Genomic DNA, 27596 nt, shown 5'->3' on the forward strand with positions numbered 1-27596 from the left:
TATGTGTAAAACATTTCACTCACCTGCAGGTTTTGGGGACATCAGTGTCAAAGGAATCTCCACGACAACATCACTAAAACCATAAACCTTTGTCATTAAAGACACTCTTTATTAATGGCAATTTGTGTTTTTTGCAGAAACAGGCCATGAGAAGAAATACGAAGGAAAATATTTACCTTCCTGTTAGCCCACCCAGCATCCTTTAGTGAGAGTGAGGAGAAAAGCAATTAAAACAGGTAAGAAATAGGACAAGGAATACTACAAAATATAAGCACTATTTATTAATATTGGCTGTTTGTTCAATTCTTACCCTCCACCGGACACTGTTATTGAAACCTTGACTTTATAGGAGACGATGATTCCTTGCATCTCTTTATCCCCTTGAGCCCTGTGAGGAGACAGGAATAGTTTACACCTCAGAGCTTTAGGATTTGGTTTAAGGCACTGTAAGTGGATGTGAGGGATGTATACAGTAGCTGCATCAGCTAAATCAAGGGGATGAAACACTGTCCTGTCTTAAGTGTAAGCTCATAAAGAGAAAGTAAAGTGTCTTACAGTGTTGTGGAGGCCAGGCAGGTGTCCTCATCTTTTAGCCGTCCATCTACTGAAATACCTCGCTTCTCTTTGTTGGTGGAGAGCTGGGGTGTTATTTGGAATGACTTGTTAAATGTGGCGTTGGCACCAACAGTCTCTCTATGTATCGCAGAGAAATAAATCAATCACAATGCATGTTTTACTTAACAGGCATTACTAATTACTTATGTGAGTCTACATTCAATTTATGCAAACTAGAAATGTGACTTTAAATCTATGTCTTTGAAAAATATTTGGGATTTAAGATATTTGATTTGATCATTTAGAAATGAGTCTATTCCAGGGGACATGCAATATTTGATACAGAAATACACTTACGCAAACTCCTGGCTGGAGACCTCTTTGGTGTAAGTGTCGGATGAGTACAGGACAACATTTGTAAGCTGATCAACTATATATAAAAAAAGAAGGAAATAAACGTTTTGTTTCACACATTGCTTCACACATTTCGAAGTAATGAGAACCGTTGTCTTGTGTCTCACCAGATATTTTGATTTTCTTCACAGTCTTTGTGGTTTCATTGTTTATGTTTAAACTGACTGAGATCGGGTCTCCGTGGTAGTAAATCTAAAAAGATAGTAACGCTATAGTTAAGTAAATCAGTAACAGCATTAAATGTCTTGAATGTCATTTTGTGGACTTGCATAGGCGTACCTCTTTTTCAAGGGAGGCCTCCACATGAACTGGCTTGTCACTCATCATAAACTGCTTGGATAATTCAACCTTGGGTCCAGCCTTGTTGGTAGCTGGTGCAAACTGTATTTTACGAATCATCAAGCGGCAAGTGTCCCTGAGATCAGAAAAAAAGGCATAGGTAAAGAGTCAGTCAAAAGCTTCAGGCTTCTGCATCCCCTTTATCCTGTTACACGTTAAGCATGTAACGTTGGATTGGCAGTATTAGATTGACCAAAGCTTTGATGCTGAGCTAACTTACTTTTTTTCAATGACCTCATCTATATTGTTAACTTCCTTTGCAATATATGCTTTAACCTCAAAGTCCACGCCACAAGCCTACGAAAAGATATAACCAACATTAATGTTATACATTTACTTAATGGAGAAGTAAAAGAAAATAAGTAACACAATTGGCTGTAGTTGTACCTTGCCAGAATCATTTGGCCCAGGTTGTAAGGACACCGAGCAAGGAAGATTTGCTGGCATCTGAGACAAGGATAGACAAAGGCAATAGAAATGTTAATTTGTGATTGATCAGAAATAGCTCTTTGCTGAAAAGTAGAGTGGATTCGATTATATATGTAAAGAGGCTTTGCTACCTGGAAGGAGAAAGGACATCCTTGTTCTCCAACTTTTTTCATAAGGGATTCCTGAATTGGTGAAGAAGCTACGCTTTCACCTGTGGCTGGGTACACCTGAAATCGTTTTATCCATATGTCTCTCCTGAAGGAAACTCCAATGACATCCAGGTCTTCAGTTCCGTAGCGGAAGGCACAGGCAAGGTAGACAAATACTGCAATGGAAAACAACTAACTTACATATCAGTTCATATTTGCTTACTTTGTGGCTTGTTGATGTTATAAACTGCACAAAATAGAATTACCTTTTCTGCCATCAAGGCCAGAAGGGTCCACTTTAACTACCCCATCTAAAAATAAAAAAATCAATCAACTGATTTTACATTTCACAGAAGTTCATATCTACTGTATATGTTTACAGTTTACTGGGATTCAAATGTGTCACGCACCAACAATCTCCACAGAATCCACATTGTCCACGAAGTCTCTCTTCCCCAAGTACAGGGCAATCTGAGAGAAATGGAAAAGAGCGGTGACTCCTCCACCAAAGTTGCAAAACTTTGGAAGCTATTTCTGGGATTTGGCAGAGTGACATATAAATCACATTCCTGGGCCCCCCGGGTTTGCCCAGTAATAACTATATTATAGAAGCCACTTACACTTCCATTCCCACTGGTTTTCTTGAATACTCTGAAAACATAGATGAAACGGAAAGACCGTGATTGAGACTGTTGTACAAACTTTAAATAGCATACATTTCACAAAACCGTTGTGATAGGCCAATAACTGAAAATGTTGAAGTCCAAATTTTCCTCTGCATTAGACAGATGTTTCTTTCCACAATTTCCAAAGTTGTCCCGTGACTTTTTAAATCCATATCATGATGTCAGTTTAAACATCTGATTGCTCAGTATTGGCTTCAGTACAATCCTTTTTGCCAATACTTCCTTTGCAGCTAACATTTTGAATTACAACTAATAATAGTGCGCTACTTTTGTAAAAGTCTGTGTTTCACAAGACTATCTGCAGTTAGTGAAAATGGCAAGATTTGTATCAGTATGCAAACACATAATCCCTTTGTTCTGTGCGTGTGCTGTAAAGAAATGCTTAATCCTTGGTGGTGTTTGCCTCTTTCAGGTGTTTGTCAAGTAATCCTATTTAATCCTTTCCTTTGTCTCGTAAATCTTTCTTCGAAGATTAAATCTACTCAATCCATCTTATTAAGGGTTTATGTACATCCCAGATAAATGATTAAAAAGTGTAAAATAATGAGCAGCACACGGGAGATGGAGTTGTCTAACACTTAAGGCACTATGCTTGTTACTTGATAAGGGAATTATCGCTTTAATCCTTGCATTGGCTGCTCCTTGTTTGCTCTTGCTTTCAAATGGCCCATGCATTTTCACTTCATTAAATAGCAAACAAATCAATAATATTCTTATTTAACACATTTAATGAATGTTCCTTTTGTCATATTGCCTTATACAGATATGTATACGGCAATATGGATGTAGTTGATGTGATTAAACCACTTGTACTTACTTTGACATGTTGACACTGGTTAAATATCCAATCTGAAAAAAAAACAAGCAAAAACCAAAAAAATAATAAATGTCTGAGTCATTTTATCATATTAAATTGTAATAATTGTCATGTTAAGGTCTTAGTGCCTAGTTAAGTGTACTACAACAGTTGTAAACACATCAGTTGCTTGTGACACATGTAGCATGATTTTCTGATCTTCTCTATGTATATTTATATATACATTTATATATATATATGTAAAAATAATCTTAAATCTTAAAATAATCTTTAGTAGGTCTTACTTGCTCATAAAAGTTATAAATATATTGCTGTTGCACAACTACAGATTAAACTAACTAAATGCTGATTCTGTGCTGTGATTTTGAGTGTTCGATCCCTTCCTCCATCGCTGATAAGTTATAGGTGAGAAAGACACACGACTTACTTACCGTATCCTCAAGTCAGCAAGTGAGTCTTCTCTGATGTCTTCTCTAATCCCGCTCTGTTGAGGGACAGTGAATGCCAGTCACTGCCTCCTGTTTCGCTTTTATACGATGACCCCCCGCCCCAACCTTGACGCTCTTCCTTCAGCTTACCCAGTATGAAGGACGGCCGTTTTAGAGAAAATCTGATTAATTAATTATAACGGCACTCTTTTGGACTACAGCATGGTTAAAAATAATGTCTGCAAGAGAATCAACGCAACATTTTGGGCGGGTTCAGTCTCGGACTTGAGGCACATGCAATGTGATTAAAAACAGGCCAGGACTATTAAACCCTTAAATCGAGCTAGCTAATCTGTAATTCTTTTTGAATAATTTCAGGGTTTCCAAAGTACAAGTATCAAGATAATGTAGTCACAGCGTCATCACACGAGCTAAACACTGTCTGTCAACCCCATGAGTACAGTTAACATGGTTCAGGTCATACCATCGTACCATCTTTAATGTGGCGTGAAGCTTTGCTAAAAAAATTCTGCGTACTTGTAAGTTTAGTTTTCAAAATGTGTCCAAACACAAAATAATGAAGAGAAGGATGAAATATCAGACAGGAAGGAGTGTAGGGGAAAGGACATGATCATGAATGGCATGATCCATCCAGTGCATTTGTAATTTGGCTAATTTGAAATTTCTGTAGATATACAATGAATAATTTTTTTCTGCATTTTATTGTATACTGAATTCAGAATTTTTAGAATCTATCACTACAAACTTGGAGGTAAAATACTGATTCAAGTAGTTACATTATTTTGTATATATTAATAAATAGTTATATAGCTTCTTTGCTTGGAGGAATGAAATAGTATTAACGTACTGTGAGATTAAGTTAAAAGATTGTCTTGTGAACCGACTTTAGGGACTTCCTTGCTTATAGCTTAGACTGGAGTGGAGTGGTATTAGAAGGATTTCAGTTGTTGTGGTTGCCAGGACGACAGATGGGCCCTCTACCAAGCCTGATTCAATCTGTGCTCATGAACGGTTTCCAGAAGTCCAGGTGACCTGCTGACTTGTTGTTTTGCAACGAACAAGAATTTAAAACTGGCATCAATGTTCAAAACAATCCTCTTGCCAATTACTTCTTCCATATATAGTTACGAGGAAAGCTGGTTGATTAATTTTGGACACATTTAATGCATGTGTTTGATTTCAATAGTGGAAACATCCCCAAATTTGGTATGTCATCCTTACCAAGTCTTATAGTTTGAATTATCAGGATTTAATAGTTGACGAGGACGCCCGGAGGGTGTAATTTGGTCTTTTAGTTAGACCTCTTTATTTGAGAAGGAGCCATAATGTAGGATTGACCTACCTTTCAAGTCAAAATACCCGGGTTTGTTAGATGTGACCTAAAGTTGTGAGCTACTGAACTGGTCAAGGTTGTGGAAAAGTCTGATGGAGAAAGGAGGAGGGTTGTTGGTGGACTGATGAAGGAAAGTCCTATTTTCCAACAGTAATTGAATGAAGTACATGGATGACTGGTTTTCTGGATGGATTGCAACACCTTGCTGTTAAGGATAAGGACTCAGCTTGGTGTTTATTTGTGTTGTCCTCACTTAAAAGTGTCAAATGGGGACAAGGTTTAAGATCCCCTTAAAGCTGCCCAGCAAAGACAGCAATGGTGTGAATTACGACACCATATCAGCAGTTAGGGGTGTAATCTCTGTAGGTTTACGTTCTACTGATTAATCTGCATTAGTCTCTCTGTAAAACCTGCAGTGTTAACATGGCATGATTTTTTTTGCACCTTTTTATTCACAATTTCTTTATCAATAACAAAGAACACACAGGATGTCCTGATTTAAGCTGGAGTAAGAGTGTCACATCTGAAAACTGACTGGATTCTGCAGATGCATTTGCAGTTTCACTACACAATTTGGATCAGCTTTGCTGAAGCTTTCCATGCATGCCTTTTTGATTACTTAACAATCTTTCAACCAGAAAGAATTGTAAAAGTGTAAGTGGCCATGCTTCTCTTGCAAAGTGCCTCCTCAAAACAATCGTCAATTGAGTTCTTCTGCTATTTCTTCTTTGGTTTTTTAAAAATAGGACATTGATCCCTGCATATCTGCAGTCAGCATGGTAACAAATGCTTGGGCTGCAGTAGGACTTGCAGCGTTGCAGAGTGGTGTAGATTAAGTTTATTTGACATTGGCCTTGTGCACAAGCAGACATGGAAGTCATGCATTTGTCTTTAAAGATGATACATTTCTTTGATATTTTAAGTTGTTTTTGTTATTCCCTTTTTTAATATTAGAGAATAAAAAGGAAAGGACGCAGCAAATGTATTTTCCACCCTGTGTGATCAGCAATAAGATCACCACAAGAAGCAGTTTTCATAACTATCCTCAAGTCATTCATGTTTATTTTCCCTCAGGGAACCTAAGGGATCAAAAAAGTTCTATTTAATCTATTGTAATCTAATCAGACATTTTCCTGTTAAATTCGGTGAGTTCCCTGGCCCACCTGCATGCACTGCTCTTTTCAGGTCTGTTTAAGATTTTTGATTTTTTTTTCTAGTCACTCTAAAGCCTATTGTAAAGCCCTTGACTTATTCAGTGAAACTTTCATCTATTTCGTGTATGGATTTTGAGGTGTGAAGACACCTCCATCTCATCATTGGTACAAAAAAGTATGATCACATCTTCCCTTGTACTTGCTTCCCTTCACTGGCCTGTAAGATTTTGTATTCTTTTCAAAATCCTCCTAACCTTCAAAGCCTTACGTGTTCTTGCCCCAACTTACGTATTGGACCCGTTGACCTGGTATGTGCCCTTCCGATCTCTGAGATCCACAGATAGTGCCTTTCTAATTATCTCCAAATAACATTTGGTTACAAAGGCCGATTGTTTGTTTTTTCCATTAGAGCCCCGATCTTACAGAACTTTTATCTGCTGCACTCAGCCAGACAACATCACTTGCTTCCTTTGAATCTCTTCTTAAAACTTGCCTTTCTCAGAAGTTCTTTGGTATTTTCTGATGAATTAGATGAATTCTAAACGTTTTTCACTCCATCTTTATTTTTTATGAAATTATTCTTGCTGTAAACTTGTGTTCATTCTTGTCAGCACGTGTTCTGTTCTGTTGTTGCTGTTCTCTCCTCGTTCCTGTCCTCTCAACCCCCAACCGGTCGCTGCAAATGGCCTCCCTTCCTGAGTCTGGTTCTAACACAGGTTTCTTCCTGGCGAGTTTTCCTTTGAGAGTCACCTGGTGCTTGCTCAGGATGGGGGATTGTGTCAAAGGAAAGCTTTGAAGCAATCTGTTGGCAATTGTTATTATTGTCATTTTCATTGGCTTTAAAATAACAATAATTGGACCTACAGTATTTGGATTTCTATTCTATTTTTGTGGGTGCTTTTAGAGCTGAATTGAATTGAATTATCTGCTTTTGTAATACTGTTTAAAAAAGTGCTACACACATATAACTTGTTGTTATTATTATTGTTATTAGTAATATTGTTGTTATCTATGTGTAACTGGTGCAAACATAACCCAAAAGCCTGATTGATGCACCACTATACTAATCTGCTGAAGAGATGTACTTTCGTTCAATTCTGTTGTCATGCAACTTTTTTTAGCAAACTTAAGATGCTAAAATGGATGTTATGCAAATATGTGACTCTGTGTTAAAGGCAGCACAGAAATATCCATCTGTGTCTCACCACAAATAGAGTGAAGGATTTGGGGTATTTATACAATGCAGGCAGGCTTTTGTGTGCAGTTCTCCAAAAAGTTAGTATCTTTCAGAGATTATGCTACACATAGGTTGGGTTGGGTATTAGTTTTTTTTAGTTGAAAGCAAACTTTAGCTGCACGTCAGCCAACAACTCCTTTCATCCACAGATATTTCATCATCTGGGGGAGTTGGAATATGCAGTAGGAGTGGCTGAGTGGAATATGCATCTATTCTGAGTTAGATTTTTGTACAGGCTTGTAATATTCCAGAAATTGTACTAAAGCCCAGTCTAGCGTTCAACGTCAAGTTTCAGAGGGTTCTTGAGATACAATAGCTAATACTATGTGCATTTTATTGCATTTTCTACACCACGACTAAAAGTTAGGAAAAAGTCACTTGTATAAATAGAGCTTATGATAATATTATGCTTTGATCTGATGGTTATGAACTGCCTCTGGGGAGTTTTATTTTGACCAGTTTTGGCCGTGCGGGGCAACATACAATCACATAAGCCCCTTAGAGTTAAGCTGGTGCCATTTTAAGCAAGTGCTTTACATAGAGAGGCGGTATTGTCTCTCAAACGAATGCCTGACTTGTCCCAGGGCATTAGGGCACTATGGTATTACTACTTCTTAACAAAATAGTCTTCAGTGTGTTGCTAAATTAAGGCTGTGATGCAGTGCTCGAAAGACGTACTGGGTATGAACTCAGATTGTAAGACAGGAACAGGCATGTAATGTTCAACCAGCTGTATTTTTAGCTAAGCTTCTTGTCACTAACTCAGGTCAACTGATGATATGTGTTTGAAATGATCATACAAATTTGACAATTATTATTCAGTTCAGTTCTGTTCAGCTGAATTCAGTCCAATGCAATTTAGTGAAAGCAATACAGTTCAGTTCAATTCAGCCCAGTTTAGTTCAATGCAATTCAGTATGTATTCATCCTGAAGGGAAATCATGTTATTGGAAGATTGTTAGTATTAGAAAGTGACAAAAAGGCCATCATAGAAGGTTATACAGCAGTGATCTATACTGCCCTGTACTACAGTGAATCTTAAGGTGTCTTTTATTAAAATCATGCACATTGTTTAATCACACTGTTGTGTACAGGATGTGCCATGTTGTCTTTGGAGTCAATGCAACATTCTTTGTAGAAGTCAGCTCAGATGTGTTCCAGTTTTCCAATTCTTTAAGGCGTATGCAATTTTTAACATGTTAACACAATTTCTTGAGATCCTAATGAAATGTTTCTTTGGTCAAAAGACCTGACCGGCTGAAAAGACTCTCGCCATTTATAGCAGCTGGCTTTAAGGGATGGAGGCAGGCACGTTTTGTGCTACACATTTCTAAGGTGTATCAAATGCAGACATGATAGCTGGGAGTTTCTGATTCTGTAATCACTTTAAACAAATAAATACATTATTTTAATTCCAGATGTAGCTGTATATTTTTTTTATAGGAGGTCCCCTTTAAGTCAATGATGCTGCTGCTCCAACAGATACCTGCAGATAGTTTGCCTGGGAATATAAAATGGAATGAAATTTGTCAAATCCTTTTACAGGCCAATGGCACTAATACCATTCACATAAGTCTCTTTTGGGGCTTTTGCCACTAATTACTCATTGCAGTGTAACCAAGCTAATTCAATGAATTAAGGTTGTCACCACCAACACCTCTGCTGAACTAATATCACGGCTGTATCGCGGCAATCATGGCTGCATTCGGATTAGATTAACTTGTCTCAGTCATGTGGTAAAACGCACACAACAAGAAGAAGTGATTTCAGATTGTAGGTTAAGAGGATGCATCACCAGATTGGGGTGGAATTGCATTTGTTTTATGGGGTCTTTGGTTTGTGGTGGGCACATTTCTGCTGAGTAGTCAGAGGCAGAGCACTAAATGTGGGACCAAGCAGCTTCCCACAGAGTTTTACGCTTCAGCTAATGGAGTGGGAGGAATGTAGGTGGGGTGAATAATGGGCGATGTACTAGGAAGCCAAAAATAAGAGAGTTAGGCTTGATCATTACCATATGGAGACTGTGTTTTGCTGAGAGGGGAGGAGTGTAAAAGGAAAGGAAAGTGAGGCTGAAAAAAAGAGAGGCTGGGATTTCAGAATTAATAAAAGTAAATGTGCCTAAGCAGAGGATGTATTGTCAAAAGAAAAAGAGAGGATTTGTCAAATGGCTTACCTGTGATTGGAAATAACTGTTCTGTGTGTGTGTGAGTATGTTTTTGTAACTTGAGGAAAGAGTTAGGAAAGCGGGAGAGGCAGGGGAGGAGAAGCAGAAAAAGGAAGTGGTCTGCCGTTTCACACACTGGTGGTGCAGTTGAGCCCCTCACAAGAATTCTTCTGGCTATGTCCGCCATCTGGAATGTCGAGTCACTTCCTCTGTCTGCCCTGTGCTCTAACGGATTTTCCTCTGCCTCTTTGCTCCCTCATTCTGCTCTGACAGCACTCCAAAGAACCGCCGGAGACCACAACTGCACAAAATGGGACTCTTCTGACAAGAAAGTCATGCCAGCTCACAAGCATCCAGCATGAAAATAAGACCCCTGGAGTAGTTTACATCCGTCCACACAAACTCTAAATGGAATCTGGGCTTGGAAGAAGCAAAGACAACTGCAGTCATCAGCTGAACTTATTGGAGGGTGTTCCTTTTCCCTTATATGGCAAGAGAGCTGGGAAATCGTTTGAATTAGTCTGGTTTCTGCTGCATGCCTGTCTGGTTTTAGTGCTGACTGAGTTCCATTTGGTATGTTTCTGCCTCTGCTCTGTGCGTGTGTGAGCGTGTGGGTGCCCTGTGTGCTGCTGGATTTGTTTGTTTTGCCATTCTTGGTTTTTCTTTTCCTGTTTTTTGCGTGTAGGGCTTTTGTTTTGGGGCAAGAGGAGGGCTTGTGTTTGTGGTTAAGCTAGAGGTAGCGTCATTGCCTCAGGGTGGCTGGTACATTCAGACACTGCTGTTTTTCCTTTACCGCCTTTAACCCCCCCCCTCTCCCCATGCTGTGATGGTCTGTGTTTGTTGGATCAACACACCCACCTGGGTGCAGCAACTCGCAAAATAGGAAACTAGATTTCTCTAGACAAGGATATTATCTGAATGGTGGACTGGAGCTGCTTCTTCTGAGGAGTGGAGGCGAGCGTTGGACCAAAGAATGACCAAAGAGTCAGCTGGACGTTGCTTCTTTCTACCTTCAGAATGGGTGACTCAGAAACGGCAAGCAGGGACCCAGGAAGTGCTAGCTGATAGGGTTTGACGTTTTAGTCATGACGTAAAGGATCATGAGGAAGTTTTAAACACTCCAGTGGGCCACTCTACATGTTCTGACACTGGTGAGTTGCGTGACAGACCTTTAGCACAGTTCCGTCTGTGCGAAGCCTGACATGGTACGTTTGGGTCAGAAATGACTGTTATGTAAAGATCATCGCCTCATGTGGATTATTTTCGTAAAGGGATCTCTCAGTATCAATTGCCATGGCTTCGGCATCATGGTATCATCGTGACATCAGTCGTGTGCATGCAGAGGAACTGTTGGCCCGGGCAGGGAGGGATGGCAGCTACTTAGTGAGAGACAGCGAATCTGTGCCAGGAGCCTATGCGTTATGCCTTTTGTGAGTACACACACACACACACACACACACACACACACACACACACACACACACACACACACACACACACACACACACACACACACACACACACACACACACACACACACACACACACACACACACACACACACATACACATATAAACACACACCCTTACACACGATCACAGAGAAACATGACATTTTATGATAATCTGGCATTTTTTTAATCATTAATTTTTTGGTAAAATTATAACTTTACACTCAGAATAAATTAGCTTTGCAAAAGATTCTACCGGTTACTTTGTATATAGTTTGGTTGATATTTTACCTCCTTGGAAATATAAATGTGCCACTCGTGAAAGACAAAAGGGCATTCTTCTTTCTGTAACCTAATTATGTAAACTTGTGACCTACTTTTATTTTACCTATAAATTTTGTTAATTTGCCTCTATTTGTAAACTGCTTTGTAAATTTGATTTGTGAATTGATTCAACAGTTTCAGTAATCCAGTCACATGCATCACCTGCACCTACTACGTAGCAGCAGGCTGCAGAGAAACTTGATCTTTTAGACGGCTCTCTTTATAAACACAAAACAAAACAAAACTCTATTTCAGCTAATCAAAGCTTAACTTGTGATTCCCTGTTTCCCCACTTACCCCTCTTTGTTCCTCGGGGCCCCTGAAAGTGGGCGGTAGCTCCAGCGACTTGACTGTGCTGACTGCTCATCAGCCTGAGCCAGACAGATTCCTGAAAGCTGAGTCTGGCTGCTCACCGGGCTGCCTCTTTCTCTTCATTCTTTTCTCAGCACATCATTGTATCGTATAATTTCTCTGTATTTATGATATGCCTTTCATCCTTGACTTTCCTGTTTCCACTTTGTTCATGTAATACACAATGTCTGCTGTTCATCTGTATGTGCTGCTGACAGTCACTGATGGAGGTGATAATAGAAGTTGCTTTCACACATTATATTGCTAAAATTAGTTATGTCAATAATTAAATGGTGTCCTCTTCATAAAGCTGGTGTTTTAGCAAGGTATAAGGCCTTTTTTTAAACAATAAATGTAAGCCATTCTCTTTCAATGCTTGATTGAATTTAAACTGTAATGCTCATAAAAGTTATATCTGGTTTCCAAAGGTTCCAATGTCATGTTCACACATATCGTATTCTTCCTGACGCCGATGGACTTCTTGCAGTTCAGGTAAGTGTTGTCGTCCAGAAGCGTGAACCAGAAAACACAACATATGTCTGAAAGATTAGCAGAAACTATATGCAGCATGTCAGAAAGCCATCCAGTCAGTGGGGGCTGGACGGATCAAACAACGGTCTGTTATTTCATGTTGAAAGGAGAACAGGAGTGTGTTTATGTTTCCTCTCAGTACAGACTCTGTTACGACTGCAGTCACTTTGTTTTTTGAATGGCATCTCTGCCATGTGGCTGCATGCTTTCACCATGAGCTCATCAGCACAGAGGAGAAATTGTTTTTATGTCTCAGAGATTCCTACTCAACCCACTCACTAAGTCACTGACCAGAGGGTGTGCTTCTTTGTTATGCGCATGTATGGTGGTATTTGTATTAGACATAATGAGTGTGTTGGATGTGATGTATCCTCTAAGCATGGGGGGACATTTACACTGAAAATAACAGAATTTTTAGACCATGAAAAAACATAAGCAGTCAGTTTGCAAGTGCATGATTGCACACAGACTATTGCAGTGGGTGAGAGACATGAGCACTTTTTTAAAAACTATAGCTATGTCAAAATCCAATGAAGAATTTAATACCAAATTGCCTGGCAGTTGTTTTTAAGCCTTTGAGTTGGAAAAATTCTCTACTTTCCAGTAAAAACATTACATTTTGTTGCTATTTCAGTTTGTTTTTCCACTGCCATCTTTATAACCTCCAGTATGTGTTTTCCCCCCACTGGATTTGCTCCACTAACTCACAAGTCGCATGCTCGCCTTTTACTTTTTCCAAGACGGCCATGGAGATATTTTGAGGCCAATTTTGTCTTTCGCTGTCTCTCATTCCTTTTCATTTCTTTTAAACTGCTTTTCAAGAGGTCTTTGTGGTTATAAAAAGTACTGTTTGAAGAGTTTTTGGCAAAACATGCAGGTAGCTCAAGCCAAAAAACGGTTTCTGTCACCGCAAAATGAAAACAAAAACTTCTAAAAAGAGGGCACAGGAAAAGCGCTTGCTCGGCATTGTGGTCTAATGTGTACCACGTTGAATTGGTCAACGTGAATGGTAGCCCTGTGAGCACATAATGTTAATTTCTGCCTGTGCTGCTTGAATTCTGACTGAAGTACACTTGTGTGCTGGAGACTTTCTTTTTACAAAGTCAGAGCGGAGGCTTTTCTTTGCTTGGGGCTTTAATTTGTTAAAAATGTAAAAAATCTTCAGTGCAAACACATGTTTGGTTTTTAAAAAGGCTTTTCAGACAGACCAGAAATGTTGGGCCATTTCTAGCCAATAGTAGCTACAGTATAAGGTGATGTCAACCTTCCCCTGCTGCATAGCTTTCTAAATCCCACTGGGACGTTGTTTATCAGAGCACTTCATCTGTAAGTGCTTTTTTAAGTCATGCAAATAAATACTTCTGCTTTTCTATAATAAGTAAGAATTACAGAGGGCGGTGGTGATGGGCTGATGTACAACATACTGACAACTGGATAAAGTGAACAATTCTGATTTGAACAGCTATTGTATTTAAGGTTAATATTTATACGTATAATTTATAATAATACAGTACACTAATTACAACATGGATGCACTCATTACCTTCTTACTATACATTTACATGTATTAGGTGTTTCATACACAAACTTAAAGGAAATCCTTTTTTTTCTCTAGAATTTCTTTAAAATTAGTTTTGGAAACAATGTTTCTGAAACATTTAGCAGTGAAATTTTGCTGCTGTAATGTATGTGTATCTCACAGACAACACAAGGGGTGCAGGTGAACTGTTTCCGAACAGTGGAGGACTTGGTGTTGGGGTACCAGCACCCTCACAAAGGCCTGGTCACTCCTCTACTCTACCCTGTTCCCCGTGACACAGACAGTGGGGACGAGAGCTCCGGTGGGTCACCAGTTAATATCGCAGAAATATTACATTTGTACTCTTTGATCAGGTGTAAAGCACTCTGTCAAGTTTGCTTAATGAACTGTATCCTTTGAAAATTGAAATCAAGCTTCATTTTATTTTGTCTTCTATGCACAGATGATGAGAAGACACCTTTTATTCCAACCTCTGTCCACACAGTACCTTCAACGGGGCCACCAGCAAAGTTGGCCCCTCATGCACTTTTCCTGGAGAAGTTGCAAGAGCGGAATCCATCCAAGTATTATTATTATTATTATTATTATTATTATTATTATTATTATTATTATTATTATTATTATTATTATTATTATTACACCTTTCCACCCCCCTTTTTAGCCATCCAAGGTGTACATCTGTTGTAGTCTTGCATTGAATTATACATGGTATATATGGTGACAACATGTCAGTTTTGGGCTGTATGCACCTGCAGGCAATCAAGCACAGTAACCATTCATGAAAACACTCTTCCGTGTAACCGTTGTCGGCTCTATTAATACACAGTGCTGTCAACTTGGTTTATTTTGTTTCCCACAAGTATCAATATGAATAAAATGCTTGCTTTACAGCATGTTTTAATCTAAATGTCTCCTTTTTTGTTTAACAGTGCTGCAGGCGAAGTGATTGACCTGATCAATGACTACCTCTTCAATCAGCTGCCTCTCGACATTGAGAATGTGCATAAAGGGGCAACAACTTTATGCCACCTCAAGCGCACTCTTGGTACTTCCTGTCAAGGCATAAACAGGTTATTATCAGTCTACTTATGAATTTACTTGCGACTGATGAGAACAGCTTCAAATGTAAGGTCTACTTTATTATTTTCCTGCAACAGTTTGTTGTCAGGAGTTGGTTTGTTAGGACCCAAACACAAGAGAGACCAGGAGGCAGGAGTTTCAAAAATAGTGATTTATTAACATTAAATCTGGAGGGAGGAAACAGTACGGACCCGCAGGGAGCAAGGGAAAGAGAAGACCAGATATACACAGAAGGGTTAACGAGACACAGGTGCAGACGATCAGGACAGATGAGAACAAGTGAAGTCAAAACAGAACTGAAACACAAAGACATGGGCTGCGTCCAAAATCGCATGCTTCCACCCTAATGAGTATGCAAAATGAGTATGTGAGATTTTTTAGTGCGTCCGAAACATTAGAACGTACTCAATAGTAAGCTCTATCCATATTAATTCCGGAGAAATTTATTAGTGTGGATTGATGGACACTAGCTGAGCAGAAACTTCCCACAATGCAATGTAGCGGCGTTTGGTTGCTAAGTGATACGTATATGTTATAAGTATAATATTTAATATAATAATATTATTATATAATATTAATATTATAATATTCGTATATAATAATATTATATAATGTCATCTTGTTTCAGCCAGGATAAACGGGAAAGAGCGGAGCGGTGCGCTGCTACGCTGCTACTGCTGCTACTGCTGCTGTGACACGTCACTTCCTCCCAACGGCAGGGAGTGACGTGTGCGCTCTTAATAGTACGTCCGAATTAATGCACACTACTGATATTTACTAAAAAGTGTGCCGAACTTAAGTATACTTTTTAGTATATACTTTTTAGTATGGCATTTCGGACGCACCGATGGGTTTCAAAATAAAACAGGAACTGACCAAACCATGACATTTGTTGCTTTCATCAATGTGCAGACCAAGCTGATTGGAGGTTGAATTTCCAACAACAGTTTTGATGATATGAAGTACATTGACCTATGACAGTAATGAGTTGTACATTGATCCACAGTGAGATTGATCTGACTCTCTCAAGTCTGGAAACCTTGGCCAAGGTCTTTGACCATCCTAGTTGCTCGCTAACACCTCCCAAGGCACAGGTACCAGTACAATACTGCACCACTATACTGCTACAAAAACAACAGCTCACAGTTGCCTTTCCAAAAATGGTTGCAAATACTGTAAGTTATACAAGCCTTGTGTGTTATGTACACATACTTACCCTCTGTCCCATTTTTCCTGTGTTTTGGGAAACAAGGGTCCAGAGATGGAGATTGACAACTTATTGTGCAAGATCTCGGCCTTAGCTAGCCTCCTTTCTTCATTGGAGAAAAAGGTATGATTATGGTGACGAGAAACTCCAGAGAAAACTGCTGTCCAATGAAGATTATTCCTTTTAATTTCCAGATAATGTAGACTCAGTACATTTAAATAATAAATTAAACAGTCAGTGTGTCAGTCAGCATGCTTTTTCAGTATTATCGTTTTGTCATTGCCATTGGAATAATTCTAATTGTTTGCAAATTAATTTTAAAAAACGAAACAAAATAACTCATGTAAAATGGGGAATAGACTTTTATAGTTTAACAAAACAATATTACCTGCTTCTAAAGGTATTAAAAGCATTACAAGATGCTGTGACCAATCACAATCTGGCAACGCAGCCGAGCTTGCCGCCTCCTGAACCCACACCTGCTGTAACACCTGTAAAGAACAACGCCAGACAGCTGCCCGTCTACTCCTTTCAGGTAAACAGCGTGACATGAAAATCTCTAATAAAACAGATTAAAAGCTGATTTTTAAGTATATTCTGATAGAGACAACACAAAGCAGGACATATGAGCTGATCTCTGACTAGTTATTTTTCTTTGTGTGTGCAGGTGAAGATGGTGAGGTATGGCAGACAAACTGTTTCTGTGGATGTGGACACCGGAGTACTGCTTTTTGACAGGAGAGCTGGTTCATTCAGTATAGAAAGGGTCTCATATGCCAGAAGTAAGTATATGTTTTTTCTCTTCTTCTTTCTTTTTTTTTATATATATATCATGTAATATAATTATAAAGGCAGTCAGTCTAATGTATACGTGTATCAGTTCTTCAGATTGTCAAATTCCAGAGCAGTCCAGCCAAGGTGCGAGTGATGGTGGACAGCTACCACGGCACGCCACGCGAGATGACGTTTGAAAGCGCACGGGTGAGATGAGCTTATGAGATTTATTATTAACCAGAATCTGTAACTCCCTTTACCATGACTCACTTTGATCTGTTTCAGAAATGTGACTCCTTCTGCCAACTTCTCCTGCTGATGAAGTCCAGGCATTCTCAGCGGACCGAAGCTGACTTTGTCTCCGTGTTTGTTGGCACATGGAATATGGGTAGTCATTTATATGTTGACTGTCATTTTCGCAATCTAGTAAAAACGTAGTATCTAGTAAAACTCTAGTAAAACTCACTAGTACGCTGAATTAGAGCAGAGTACTTTGATTGACTTGTTTATCCCATTTCTTTATATACGCAGGTGGTTCCCCGCCTCCTCGAAGTTTGCAGTCATGGGTGACCTCCAGCGGTTTGGGACACACCCCTGACGAGTCGACCGCTTTGCTCCCTCACGACATCTATGCTCTTGGGACTCAGGAAAACCCTCAGGGCGAGAAAGAGTGGACAGAACATATCAAAGCAACCCTTCGCAGCTACACTCAGATTGACTTCAAACAAGTAATTTTCCCCTCCAAACTTTGTCTGAAATGAATTTGGGGATTCTTACTCTAAGTGTAATTGGGGCTGCTACTTGTACATGTAGAAAGAAATGCATTTTGTAGCTCTCGTAGGAGCTTTATGAAATCAGATAAATACTGTATCTGTAAATATCTAATTTTTATCATCTTACTGTCGCATTATCAATACAGTATAAAAGTGTTGCAGCAGAGGGATGCCAAAATTTGTAACTAACATAGCCCTTTTGCAAGACTGTTAATATACACAATTAAAAATATCCTGAAAATAAATGCTAACATATAAGTCCAACCAAGCCAAAAGACCCATACCTCATTTTATGTGCAGTCTCTCTATCTATCTATCTATCTATCTATCTATCTATCTATCTATCTATCTATCTATCTATCTATCTATCTATCTATCTATATATATATATATATATATATATATACAAAGTATTTTAAGTATTTTTCAGGGATGGGAATGAAAGTAATTTTCTAACTCACATTTAATCCGTCCCATCGCCTTGCAGTAGTTGGATATTTGAATAAATACATTTAAGTATGAGGAAGCTGAAATCTTTTTACAAAGTAATAATTATTTCATATCTCATGTGAATGTATCTGATTTGAGAACTTTGAAAGAGGTCTCGATAAAGGTTGGCAGTTTGATTTCTCGGGAAACTGCAATGTATTGTAATGTGTAATGTGGGCCGGTGTCCTGTAGGTGGCAGTGCAGTCCCTGTGGAACATGAGGCTGGCTGTGTTTGTGAAGCCGGAGCTCGAGAGTCGCATCAGCCATGTGAACACGGCCAGTGTGAAGACAGGCCTGGGAAACACATTGGGTAGGCTTTCCTGCGTAATCTCTCCATTACAGATACACACAAAGCAAACAAATATACCATACAATATAATGACTGAAAGCCCGAAAAAACTGTAAATGTAACTAAAACAAAATGTGTTTGATTAACCTTGAGATTTGAAGTGACTAATTTGTTTTGTTGGTGGTGTTGTTTCAGGAAACAAGGGAGCTGTTGGGGTCTCCTTCCTTTTCAGTGGAACATCTTTTGGCTTTGTTAACTGCCATCTGACCTCTGGAAGTGACAAAGTACTAAGGTGCAGTATTTAAGATTAAAAAATGTCTGATCTCCTTTAAAAAAAAAAAAAAATTCTGGCTTGAAATTAAAAGGACTTCGGCCTTTTGCAATATGTTGAATCTCCAGGAGGAATCAGAACTTCGTGGACATCCTCAGACTTCTTTCTCTGGGTGACAAACAGCTTGCTGCTTTTGACATCAGCCTGCACTTCACCCATCTTTTCTGGTGTGGGGATCTCAACTACAGGCTTGACTTGGATGTTGAGGTCAGACTGACGGTTTTGATTGCTGATGTTTTCTTTTGTGAACTCCACAGTGCATGTTGTACACGTGGGCATGTCCTGCATCTTTCTGGTCTTTTCTAATTCCAGGACATCCTGAAACATGTATCCAAAAGAGAATTTGAGGATCTCATGTGTGCAGATCAGCTGACCAGAGAGAGACACAAAAGGAAAGCCTTTCTTAATTTCAGTAAGTTTCAGTAACTAAAAAGTGTGTATTTAATTGTAATATTTCATTCAGCTCTGTGTGCTTATCTCAATTTGACTTCTGTCTGTTAATCATGGTGAAGAGGAGGCGAAGATCACATTTCCACCCACTTATCGATATGAAAGGGGCTCACGAGACTGCTACCTGTGGCAAAAATACAAGTCGTCAGGGGTGAGACTCGTCTTGTTGCACAAGAGACACATCAGAAATGTGATGATGATGTTTGATCTGTTTGAAGCACAATAAAACCTATGCTCGCTAGAATGATTGTAACTTTGGTGCAGATTGCTTCAAAATCCCCACTGAAGGGCTCAACTCTCAGTATTATAACATGACGTTAAAACATGATCTAATTATTGTGTTAGTCCATCCAGGTACAGTAAATGCACACTTTTGTAGTAGGTTGACTAGATAAAAATCCAATACTAGCAACCGTAAGGGGTCCATGTTGCCACCTTTTTATATTAGAACTTAACATGTTTGGATACATAAACTAGTCGCCTCTCCTGCTTGTGTACTGTAACAAGGATAGTAGCACAATTAAATGACTTCAAACTAAAACCATCGCTAGAACTGACGTTCCATGTGCACGTACTGCACTGAATGTACAATGCTGCAGCTTGGCAGCATCAGAGCTTGATCTCTTAACCTTTCCATTAATAAGCCCAGACCACTGAGCCACCAACCAAGTTCCAAGTATACTCTTCTTAGGATAATTTATTTGGAGCCTAATCCTGTTCGAAGAATCTGCAGGGATAAGCGACTTTGACAGCAGCTGCTCTAGCCACTAAGAATACCGGGTTAGGAATTAGCGCCCTGTCTAGAATGTGTGGTGTGAAAATCTTTTTCTGCAGGTACGAGTCAATGTTCCATCGTGGTGTGACAGGATTCTATGGAAGTCCTACCCAGAGACGCACGTCATTTGCACATCATATGGTAAGATCCTAGAGAACTTCTTTGTCAAATAAATGCTATGAAAAGCTTTAGTGAGAAAAAGTGAATGTGTACATGAGCAGTAACACCTGGGCAGTGGTCAAGTGTTGACATCGGATTTCATGTGCCGTATGAAAAAAGATGTCTTTGGTAATTTTCTTTTCTTTTCAACATGTACTGTAAAATGACAGTGACCCTAAAATATAAATAACGATCAAATGCCACATCCTGCTCTGTGATACTTGAAGACACACAGTCATTTCCTTCTGCTTCCCCTGAGCATCTGTATCTGACTAACCTCAGCAAATTATCAGAGCATAACACATACGCTGTTCCCCCTAAATATAATTTGACTCTTGGAATAACACTGACAGCTTTTGTCCGCCTAAGAATATTTAACATACATTTAAGGACTGTTTTTGCTACTGTGTCAGCATAAAAAGTAACGGGATGGTTCGTCTGTTTTTACCAGGCTGCACAGATGACATCTTCACCAGTGATCACTCACCTGTTTTTGCCACATTCCAAGTGGGAGTGATGTCACAGTACAGCTCCAAAACAGGTGCCATCGTTGTAGTGGTTCTGTAGATGCACACAGCGAGGACGTGACTGAATCCTTTTGCTAAGTTAAACAGGACTCGTCTCTTCAATTTGAGCAGATTCAAAGTCCAGCCTGGAGAAGGCCTGGATTGAGCTCGAAGGCATTGAGGCCATTGTAAAGACGGCAAGCAAGGCAAAGTTCTTCATTGAGTTTCATTCCTCGTGCCTCAAAGGTGTGGTGCCATACCAACCATACACATACAAGCTGACTGTAAGTTGGTCACAAAAGACTCAGTTGTGTCTTTGATTCCAGAGATGCGACGCTCCAGCGACAATGATTCACAGAGCTGTGATGTCCCTGGGTTTCTCAAACTGGGCTGGTCCTTTAAGCAGCTGCCCAAGGTCAGTGGCTCAACTCATCGAGAGAGTAAGATTAAGATTTTGTGATACTAAAGTCTTTCGTTAACTTGCGCTTTATGTGTGTCGTAGCTCCTTCCACTCATGTCTGGCATGGAGTATCTTCAGGATCAGCACCTGTTGTTGTCTGTGAAATCATGTGATGGCTTTGAGTCATACGGTTAGTTGCGTCACAAAAATATTTGGTCTACTTATCTATTAAAAATGTCACACTATTCTCACGGGATTCTTCATCACTAACTTCAAAGGGGCATTTTTATGCAAAAATACTGTGTACAGTTTTTGTTTCACTACATTTTCTTGATATGTTTTCCTTAAATTTGCCGATTTCATCTCTCCTTTCCCCAGCAGAGTGTAACATCTAAAGAGGAATTGAGTTAATGCTGATCAGATTATAGCTTTCATTTAAAGCCTGTAGTTCCTTAGAAGCTGTACAATGGTTTTTTTTTTTTTTAATGTGATGAAGTAAAAAGATTACTTCAGTTTCACTTTCTTCAGCTTGTAACACTAAGAGAAAACTGCTTATTTATGTTGTGTAGTGTCATTGTATGTCACTCATTATTATATTTATGCTGCATCATGGTCTTTCTAATCGAGTTTTGGTAAATGTGACATACATAAAGCATTTTAGTTGGATGGGAACTTGCATTAATGTCATCAATCATTTTGAAACTCCCTACCATAGGTGAATGTTGTGTGGCTCTGCGCTGGTTGACTGGTGCGTCAGAGCAGTTTGAGACGTTTTTGAGTCACCGAGGTGAGGAGATGGGCTCCATACGAGGACGGGTCAGAATCCACGTGCCAAAGGACAGACGAACAACGCGGCAGAAGATCTATGGTGGGTCAGCCAACACTCTTCTTTTCCGAGTCGCTGCCTTGCTTGCACTATCACTTCCCACTAAACCTTCATCTCCAATTCCACTACATTCTTTGACTCTCCTATGAGTCTCACATTGCTTCCTCTATTTGGTTCCTCAATGATCTCTGCCTTGGCGTTTCATTTGCTGGTATCTATCGGCCGCTTCCTCTTTTGGCTCCTGATTGACTGACCCTGACCAGATGCATCCTGAGACACTGAAACAGGACAGTTGGGTATTTTGACACCAGGTCAGACACAACGCACACAAACATCACTATGTTGTGTGATTGCAAACTGGCAGTAGCCTTTTGCCTGCATGCAACACCCAGACTTGCAAAAAGGCTTACTCAATACAAAAACATTTTTCATTTCCTCTAACTTGGCTTTTTCAGAGTTGTTCTGTTTTGAAAAAGACGACAAAGGTCCTGGGAGGAGCCATATGTCTCCGGCAATAACACGGAGTCCAGTAAGTAGGTGAGGACTTCTCCATTTTTTTTTTTTTTTAAATCAGTGCAATATGATAATTAAAAGTTCTCAAGTGTTAATTGAAAAGTTTAATCACTTCTCATCAATATCACATACCCTCTTTTCCTCAATCTGTATTTTGTTTTCAATGTTTATAAGTCACTTTGTAATGTTTTGCAAAAATTTGTATGCATAAAGCTTGAAGTTCAATTTACTTATTATCTCATTCCTTTATTTTGAGAGAAGTCATTTTGTAGATAATTTTATTTTTCCTGCTGCATTGTTATGCATTCGCAATTTTATGTAGTATATTTGATTTTGATTTTATTAGAAAAAATACACAGCCTCTCTTGTTCCACCATTTGCAGAAGGTGAAATATATTGGATTAAATTTCCTGGAGAAAGTTAAAATAGCACTGAGTACAACATCATTAGCCGGCTAAGCTAGTGGGTCATTTATTCTCAGACAGGCTCGATGAAATTCACAGGATTTTTGATTGGAGTTACTCTTAACAGTAAGGTTTTTGCAATAGTGCAACAATGTTACTTCCAGAGTTTCAAGGTCCATTTTCATTCTCAATAACTAAAAACTGCTGTGCCGTGGTGTGAGGCTCACAGACCTACTTCAAGCCCACAGATATACAGTATATATAGTGTATATGTACCCATGTCTAACAAAGTGCAGGGAACATTTTAAAGGAGCAGAAAGGATGTTTCCGATTGTTAGGTTGTTGTGTTTCCACCACAGTCTAAGAACACGTAAAAACATAACAAACCTATAGGTCTCAGTTCCCTTGACAGTGCAAATGCAGACAATTACACGAAACAAAATATGCAGATGTGTGCACAATATGTAGGCACCCTTCCATGCAACAAAAGATTAAGTTAAATAGCTAAATAGTTTCAAAGTGTTAAGAAATAGAGAGAGCTCTCGCATTTAGAGTCATTGGCAACTTCAGAAAGCGTGCTTTTCATGAGCACGCAATCTTTCTATAATGGCTTAATATGTTATTAATGGTTTTCTTGGGGACTGTGATCCCACCTGCTTCGGTCCATATGAACAACCTTGCCCCACAAGGTGAGATCTTGCACCGAGCTCCAAATTGCAGACAACAGATGGTAATTTCGTATTTCTCCCATCTTTGAATAGTGGCACCAATAGTTGTCTCCTCTTCATCAATCTTCTTCCAGACTTGTCCAGGTCTACAATAATTTCCTGATGTCCGATAGTGGTTTTTCTTCCCGTGTTAGGGAAATGGTTGGAATAGAAGAAATTCATTCTGTGGGCAGATATCTTTCTGTACACACAATGAATTGCGATCAGGAGTCCTTCCTTAATGTGACAGGACTTATCTGTCTCACATAACTGCTCTGTGAGAGCCACAAATTGTGCTGGTTGTTAGATCAAATGCTTACTTGACTCAATCAAATGCAAATAAATGTATAACATATATATTTTTGGATTAATACTTAGTCTCTTTATGTAAAAAGTGGCTACCACAAAAATGATAGGCCATTCTTTTCATTGTAAGTGGACAAACATGCAACAACAGTGGGGGCGAGGGAATAATTATATATCATACTGTGTGTTCGTTGCAGGTCTTCTGGAGTCGCTCCAAAACGTATTCCGAACAGCTACACGAACCCTGCCTATTTCATCTTTGAAGGTATTTCAGTGCCACGGAGTGTGGAGGAGGCTCTCCCCCACCGGAGGGACCCTCAGGTGATCTGGTCCGGGACTGAGGCCTTGCAGCTCCCAAAAGTCTCCGGTCGTCAGGGCTTTGACAGGAGACCCTGTCGGAGATCGGACTTCACTGAAATTGAAATTCCAGACATCCTGCCCCAGTGCACTCCAACCAATGACTTTCATACATCCCAAACCAACTCCTCTTATCAGCTATTTCCAGCCAAAAGCCCATCCCCCATACCCCCACCATCGAGCAATGCCATCCCACAGTACCAGGAACAGGCATTACAGCCCAGAGAGAAGTACCAAGAAAAAAGCCATGTTGTTCAGGACTCCATTCACCCTGAAAACAATGTCAGGAACTTGTATATGAATCACTCAGCAATCATCAGGGAAAAATCCAGAAGGGATCAACACCAACTGTTTACAGGAAGGACCAATGCAATCCAAGCAGTCAAATCACAATCACCCCTCCCTTACGCTCCCACTCCCCTGGCGCACTGTCAAGCCTCTGTTTCCTGGATCGCCAATAAGCAACCTCCTGGGCCGTCAGGAGACAACTCACTCACTGCTTTGCAAATCGCCAAGTCTCTTAGCGAGGTTGATTTTTCCAAATCAGAGCAGAGAGGCCCATCTGTACTCATCCAGAGAACAAGTTATAGAAATGGCCCTTCCAAGCTTGGGGATAGAGTCTACAGCTGGGAGAAACAGGTAGAACATACTTACAAATGCAAACGATAAAACCCACTTCTCTTGGTTCCTTGTAGAACATTTCTCTCTTTACTTTATTTCAATACAGGTATCTGTCCTCAAAGGAGCACCAGAAACTGTTCGGGAACTTCTAAGTAGTCTGGGCCTGCAAAAATACACCTTTGGACTCAGCCTCAATGGCTGGGATGATCTGGATTATTTCAGGTAAAATGAATCTGACGGATACAGAGCTTTTTTCTCTGCAGTCAAAATCTGAGCTGCCATGAAGAGGCTGAGCCAGGGGGACTGACTAAACCCATTTTTTCATCAGGTCTGTGTAACGGTTTGCAGTGTAAAGACAAATGCATACTTTAGGACCTGTCCATCCATTTTCTGTACTCGCTTTTTATGATTCAGTGCTGCAGGAGAACTGAAGCCTTTCCCAGTTGCCACTGGGTGACAGACGGGGTACACCCTGGACATGTCATCAGTCCATCACAGTGTTGCACAGAAACAAATAAGACATGCTCACTCGCAATCTTAGTCAAATTAAAATGTACCATTAAACCTATCAATTTATCGCACACAAAGAAAACACTGGATCAGCGAGGGATAAAGGTTCTAATAGGAATTTTAATATTTCAGTATTTCATTTGAATTTTCAGGGAAGTCGTGGCAAGTAATCATCACAGGGACAGTCTCTTAAAATGCTTATATGCTAAGTTCATCACAAATTATGTAGTTCCATCCATCCATTTATACTTGAATCCAGTACAACTCATTTCAATTCGTATTACTGCCTGTTCTTAAAAAGCAGTTTTATTTATTGACAGAATACTGGTGTAACGATCTACAAACCCAGCTGTATTTCTTAAGTCACACTCTGGATGGCAACAAATACTCAACCTATAGATATGACGTTGGTGTTCAGGAATTGCAAGAGTCAACAAACTGATTGAATACATGTGACAGAGATGGGTGTGGTTATCATTCACACAAACCACAGGAGACACTTCGAGATTCTCTGATATCGTGTTTTTATTCCTGAACTTTACTGGAACAAAAATATATCTGAGTGAATTTTATGTAGCGGCTTTGGCGTGTAAAAAGCAACAATATCAGATAAACAGAGGAAACTAGAAGCATGATATCTGAGAAAATAAAAGTAAAAGGGGTGTGTAGCGCATGGGGACCGTAAAAAGAAAAGAAAGTAAAAGTTAAAAACACTCACGCACACACACTCCAACAAAATGGAAAACACCAAATGAAACGACAAATTTACAGAATACACAACAGGGTAGATGCAAAGAAACAGAATATTTCCCTAATAACAAAATGTAAAAAATGAGACTAATAACAAAATCATTTAAAAAAAAAGCCATTTTGAAATGTTGTATTTCTAATCTATTGTAATGGTTTATGCTTTGTCACTGGACTTTTTGGGAAACGCTTTCCACTTTATGGGTTTTTTGTTCCTTGCTTTTCTCTTTTGGTATTATTCCAATTTCTAGGTTGTTATAAGCTTTGATTACCTTTTCCTTGATCATTTCTCTTTATTTTGCCTCCCGTGTTTGCCTGCTCTACATCTGTTTTTAGTTCTCTTGATTACTTCTGTCTTTTGATCTTCCTGCTGCACACAGCTGGTTCACATCAGTCCTTACTCAGCCAGTACTCACTGGGTTCTATTTGTTGTTGTTGTTGTTGTTGTTTTCCACCTTGAGTCCATTTTTTTTCTTCATTGGAGTGCAACCACAAGACCACTTTTGGGTTTTTTGGACAAGGTCTTCATTTTCATCCATCCTGCATTTTAGGCTAAATGTTAAATTGCAGATAACTTGGCTACATGCTAACATGTAATTCAGCTGGCCTTCAGTTGCACAGTGTATTTAGTTTTTCTTAAGCAAAATACAAGTGAAAAATGCACAAAAGTTACATCCACCATCAAGTACTGCCCTTTTTGTGCCTGTGTGGATATGCTGACACCAGGTGCAACTGTAAATACAGTATTTACCAGTGCATTTTGCCTAAACTATGCATGGCTTATACATATGTTCACCCCAGTCCCATTCAGCAGTGTTTGTCCTCCACAGTGGCGTCACCGAGGAGGATCTGTTTGCTGCAGGAGTGACAAACCCGTCCCACCGACGCCGGATTTTGGAGAACCTTCCCAGGAACTGGAACTGATAGAGCGGTGATGTCAATGATGGTACAAAGAGTCTGCTCAATTAAAACTGGAAGAACTTTCAGCAATGAAGGAAGGACAGATGGATGTGATTGTCAGTCACATCTGTGGGACCACATCCATGGCATTTCCACTGATCAATACTATAACAGTAGTTTTATCTATGCCAATTCAACAGGGACAGCATAAGGCAGGAAGTAATCATTGCACATAACGCTTTCTTCATCTGCTGACTTGTGAAAGAGGTGGGTGATATGAAAGGAAACCCTTGATGTGTGGCTCCTTTTGCTGATGCATCATAAATATGATATTTACATCTCAATGACTGTTTCAATGAATAAATTGCTATGAAAAATATATATAGACCTTCACTTCCCAGTGTTCACTCAAGTTTGGTGTTTGACACACATACACACACACACACACACACACACACACACACACACACACACACACACACACACACCCACCCACCATGCTCCTCATAAAGTTATCTTATTGAGCCCAAGTTTGTGGCCCTGCCATAA

The 27596-nt window shown here is 39.5% G+C and overlaps 2 protein-coding genes across 4 annotated transcripts; one reads left to right on the forward strand and one right to left on the reverse strand.

Annotated features, from left to right (window-relative positions):
• arr3b (arrestin 3b, retinal (X-arrestin)) lies at positions 1-3906 on the reverse strand. 2 transcript variants are annotated; one of them, XM_061725508.1, is made up of 15 exons: positions 3821-3906; positions 3390-3421; positions 2507-2537; positions 2297-2357; positions 2153-2197; positions 1869-2062; positions 1696-1755; positions 1529-1605; positions 1249-1384; positions 1077-1161; positions 913-985; positions 556-693; positions 311-388; positions 177-200; positions 1-73 (listed from the first exon to the last, which is right to left on the reverse strand). In XM_061725508.1, the coding sequence occupies exons 2-15, from the start codon at positions 3395-3397 to the stop codon at positions 16-18; spliced, it is 1068 nt and encodes a 355-aa protein (XP_061581492.1). In that variant the 5' UTR covers positions 3398-3421; positions 3821-3906; the 3' UTR covers positions 1-15. The 2 variants fall into 2 exon arrangements, with proteins under 2 accessions (XP_061581492.1, XP_061581493.1); XM_061725509.1 differs by having other exon boundaries at positions 3817-3895.
• Positions 220-27510, forward strand: inppl1b (inositol polyphosphate phosphatase-like 1b). 2 transcript variants are annotated; one of them, XM_061725505.1, is made up of 29 exons: positions 220-236; positions 10000-10877; positions 10998-11156; positions 12281-12344; positions 14086-14224; positions 14366-14486; positions 14853-14993; positions 16010-16097; positions 16256-16333; positions 16611-16745; positions 16878-16992; positions 17091-17191; positions 17270-17372; positions 17516-17712; positions 18439-18556; positions 18731-18827; positions 18935-19073; positions 19179-19278; positions 19379-19467; positions 20151-20232; positions 20702-20791; positions 20886-21002; positions 21083-21171; positions 21259-21346; positions 21872-22024; positions 22438-22519; positions 24110-24908; positions 24997-25112; positions 26978-27510. In XM_061725505.1, the coding sequence occupies exons 3-29, from the start codon at positions 11020-11022 to the stop codon at positions 27069-27071; spliced, it is 3672 nt and encodes a 1223-aa protein (XP_061581489.1). In that variant the 5' UTR covers positions 220-236; positions 10000-10877; positions 10998-11019; the 3' UTR covers positions 27072-27510. The 2 variants fall into 2 exon arrangements, with proteins under 2 accessions (XP_061581489.1, XP_061581491.1); XM_061725507.1 differs by lacking the exon at positions 220-236 and having other exon boundaries at positions 9806-10877; positions 20889-21002; positions 26978-27509.
• The last annotated feature ends 86 nt before the right edge of the window (positions 27511-27596 follow it).

Source organism: Cololabis saira, chromosome 7 (genome assembly GCF_033807715.1).
Source record: "Cololabis saira isolate AMF1-May2022 chromosome 7, fColSai1.1, whole genome shotgun sequence".
Classification (NCBI taxonomy): Eukaryota; Metazoa; Chordata; class Actinopteri; order Beloniformes; family Belonidae; genus Cololabis; species Cololabis saira.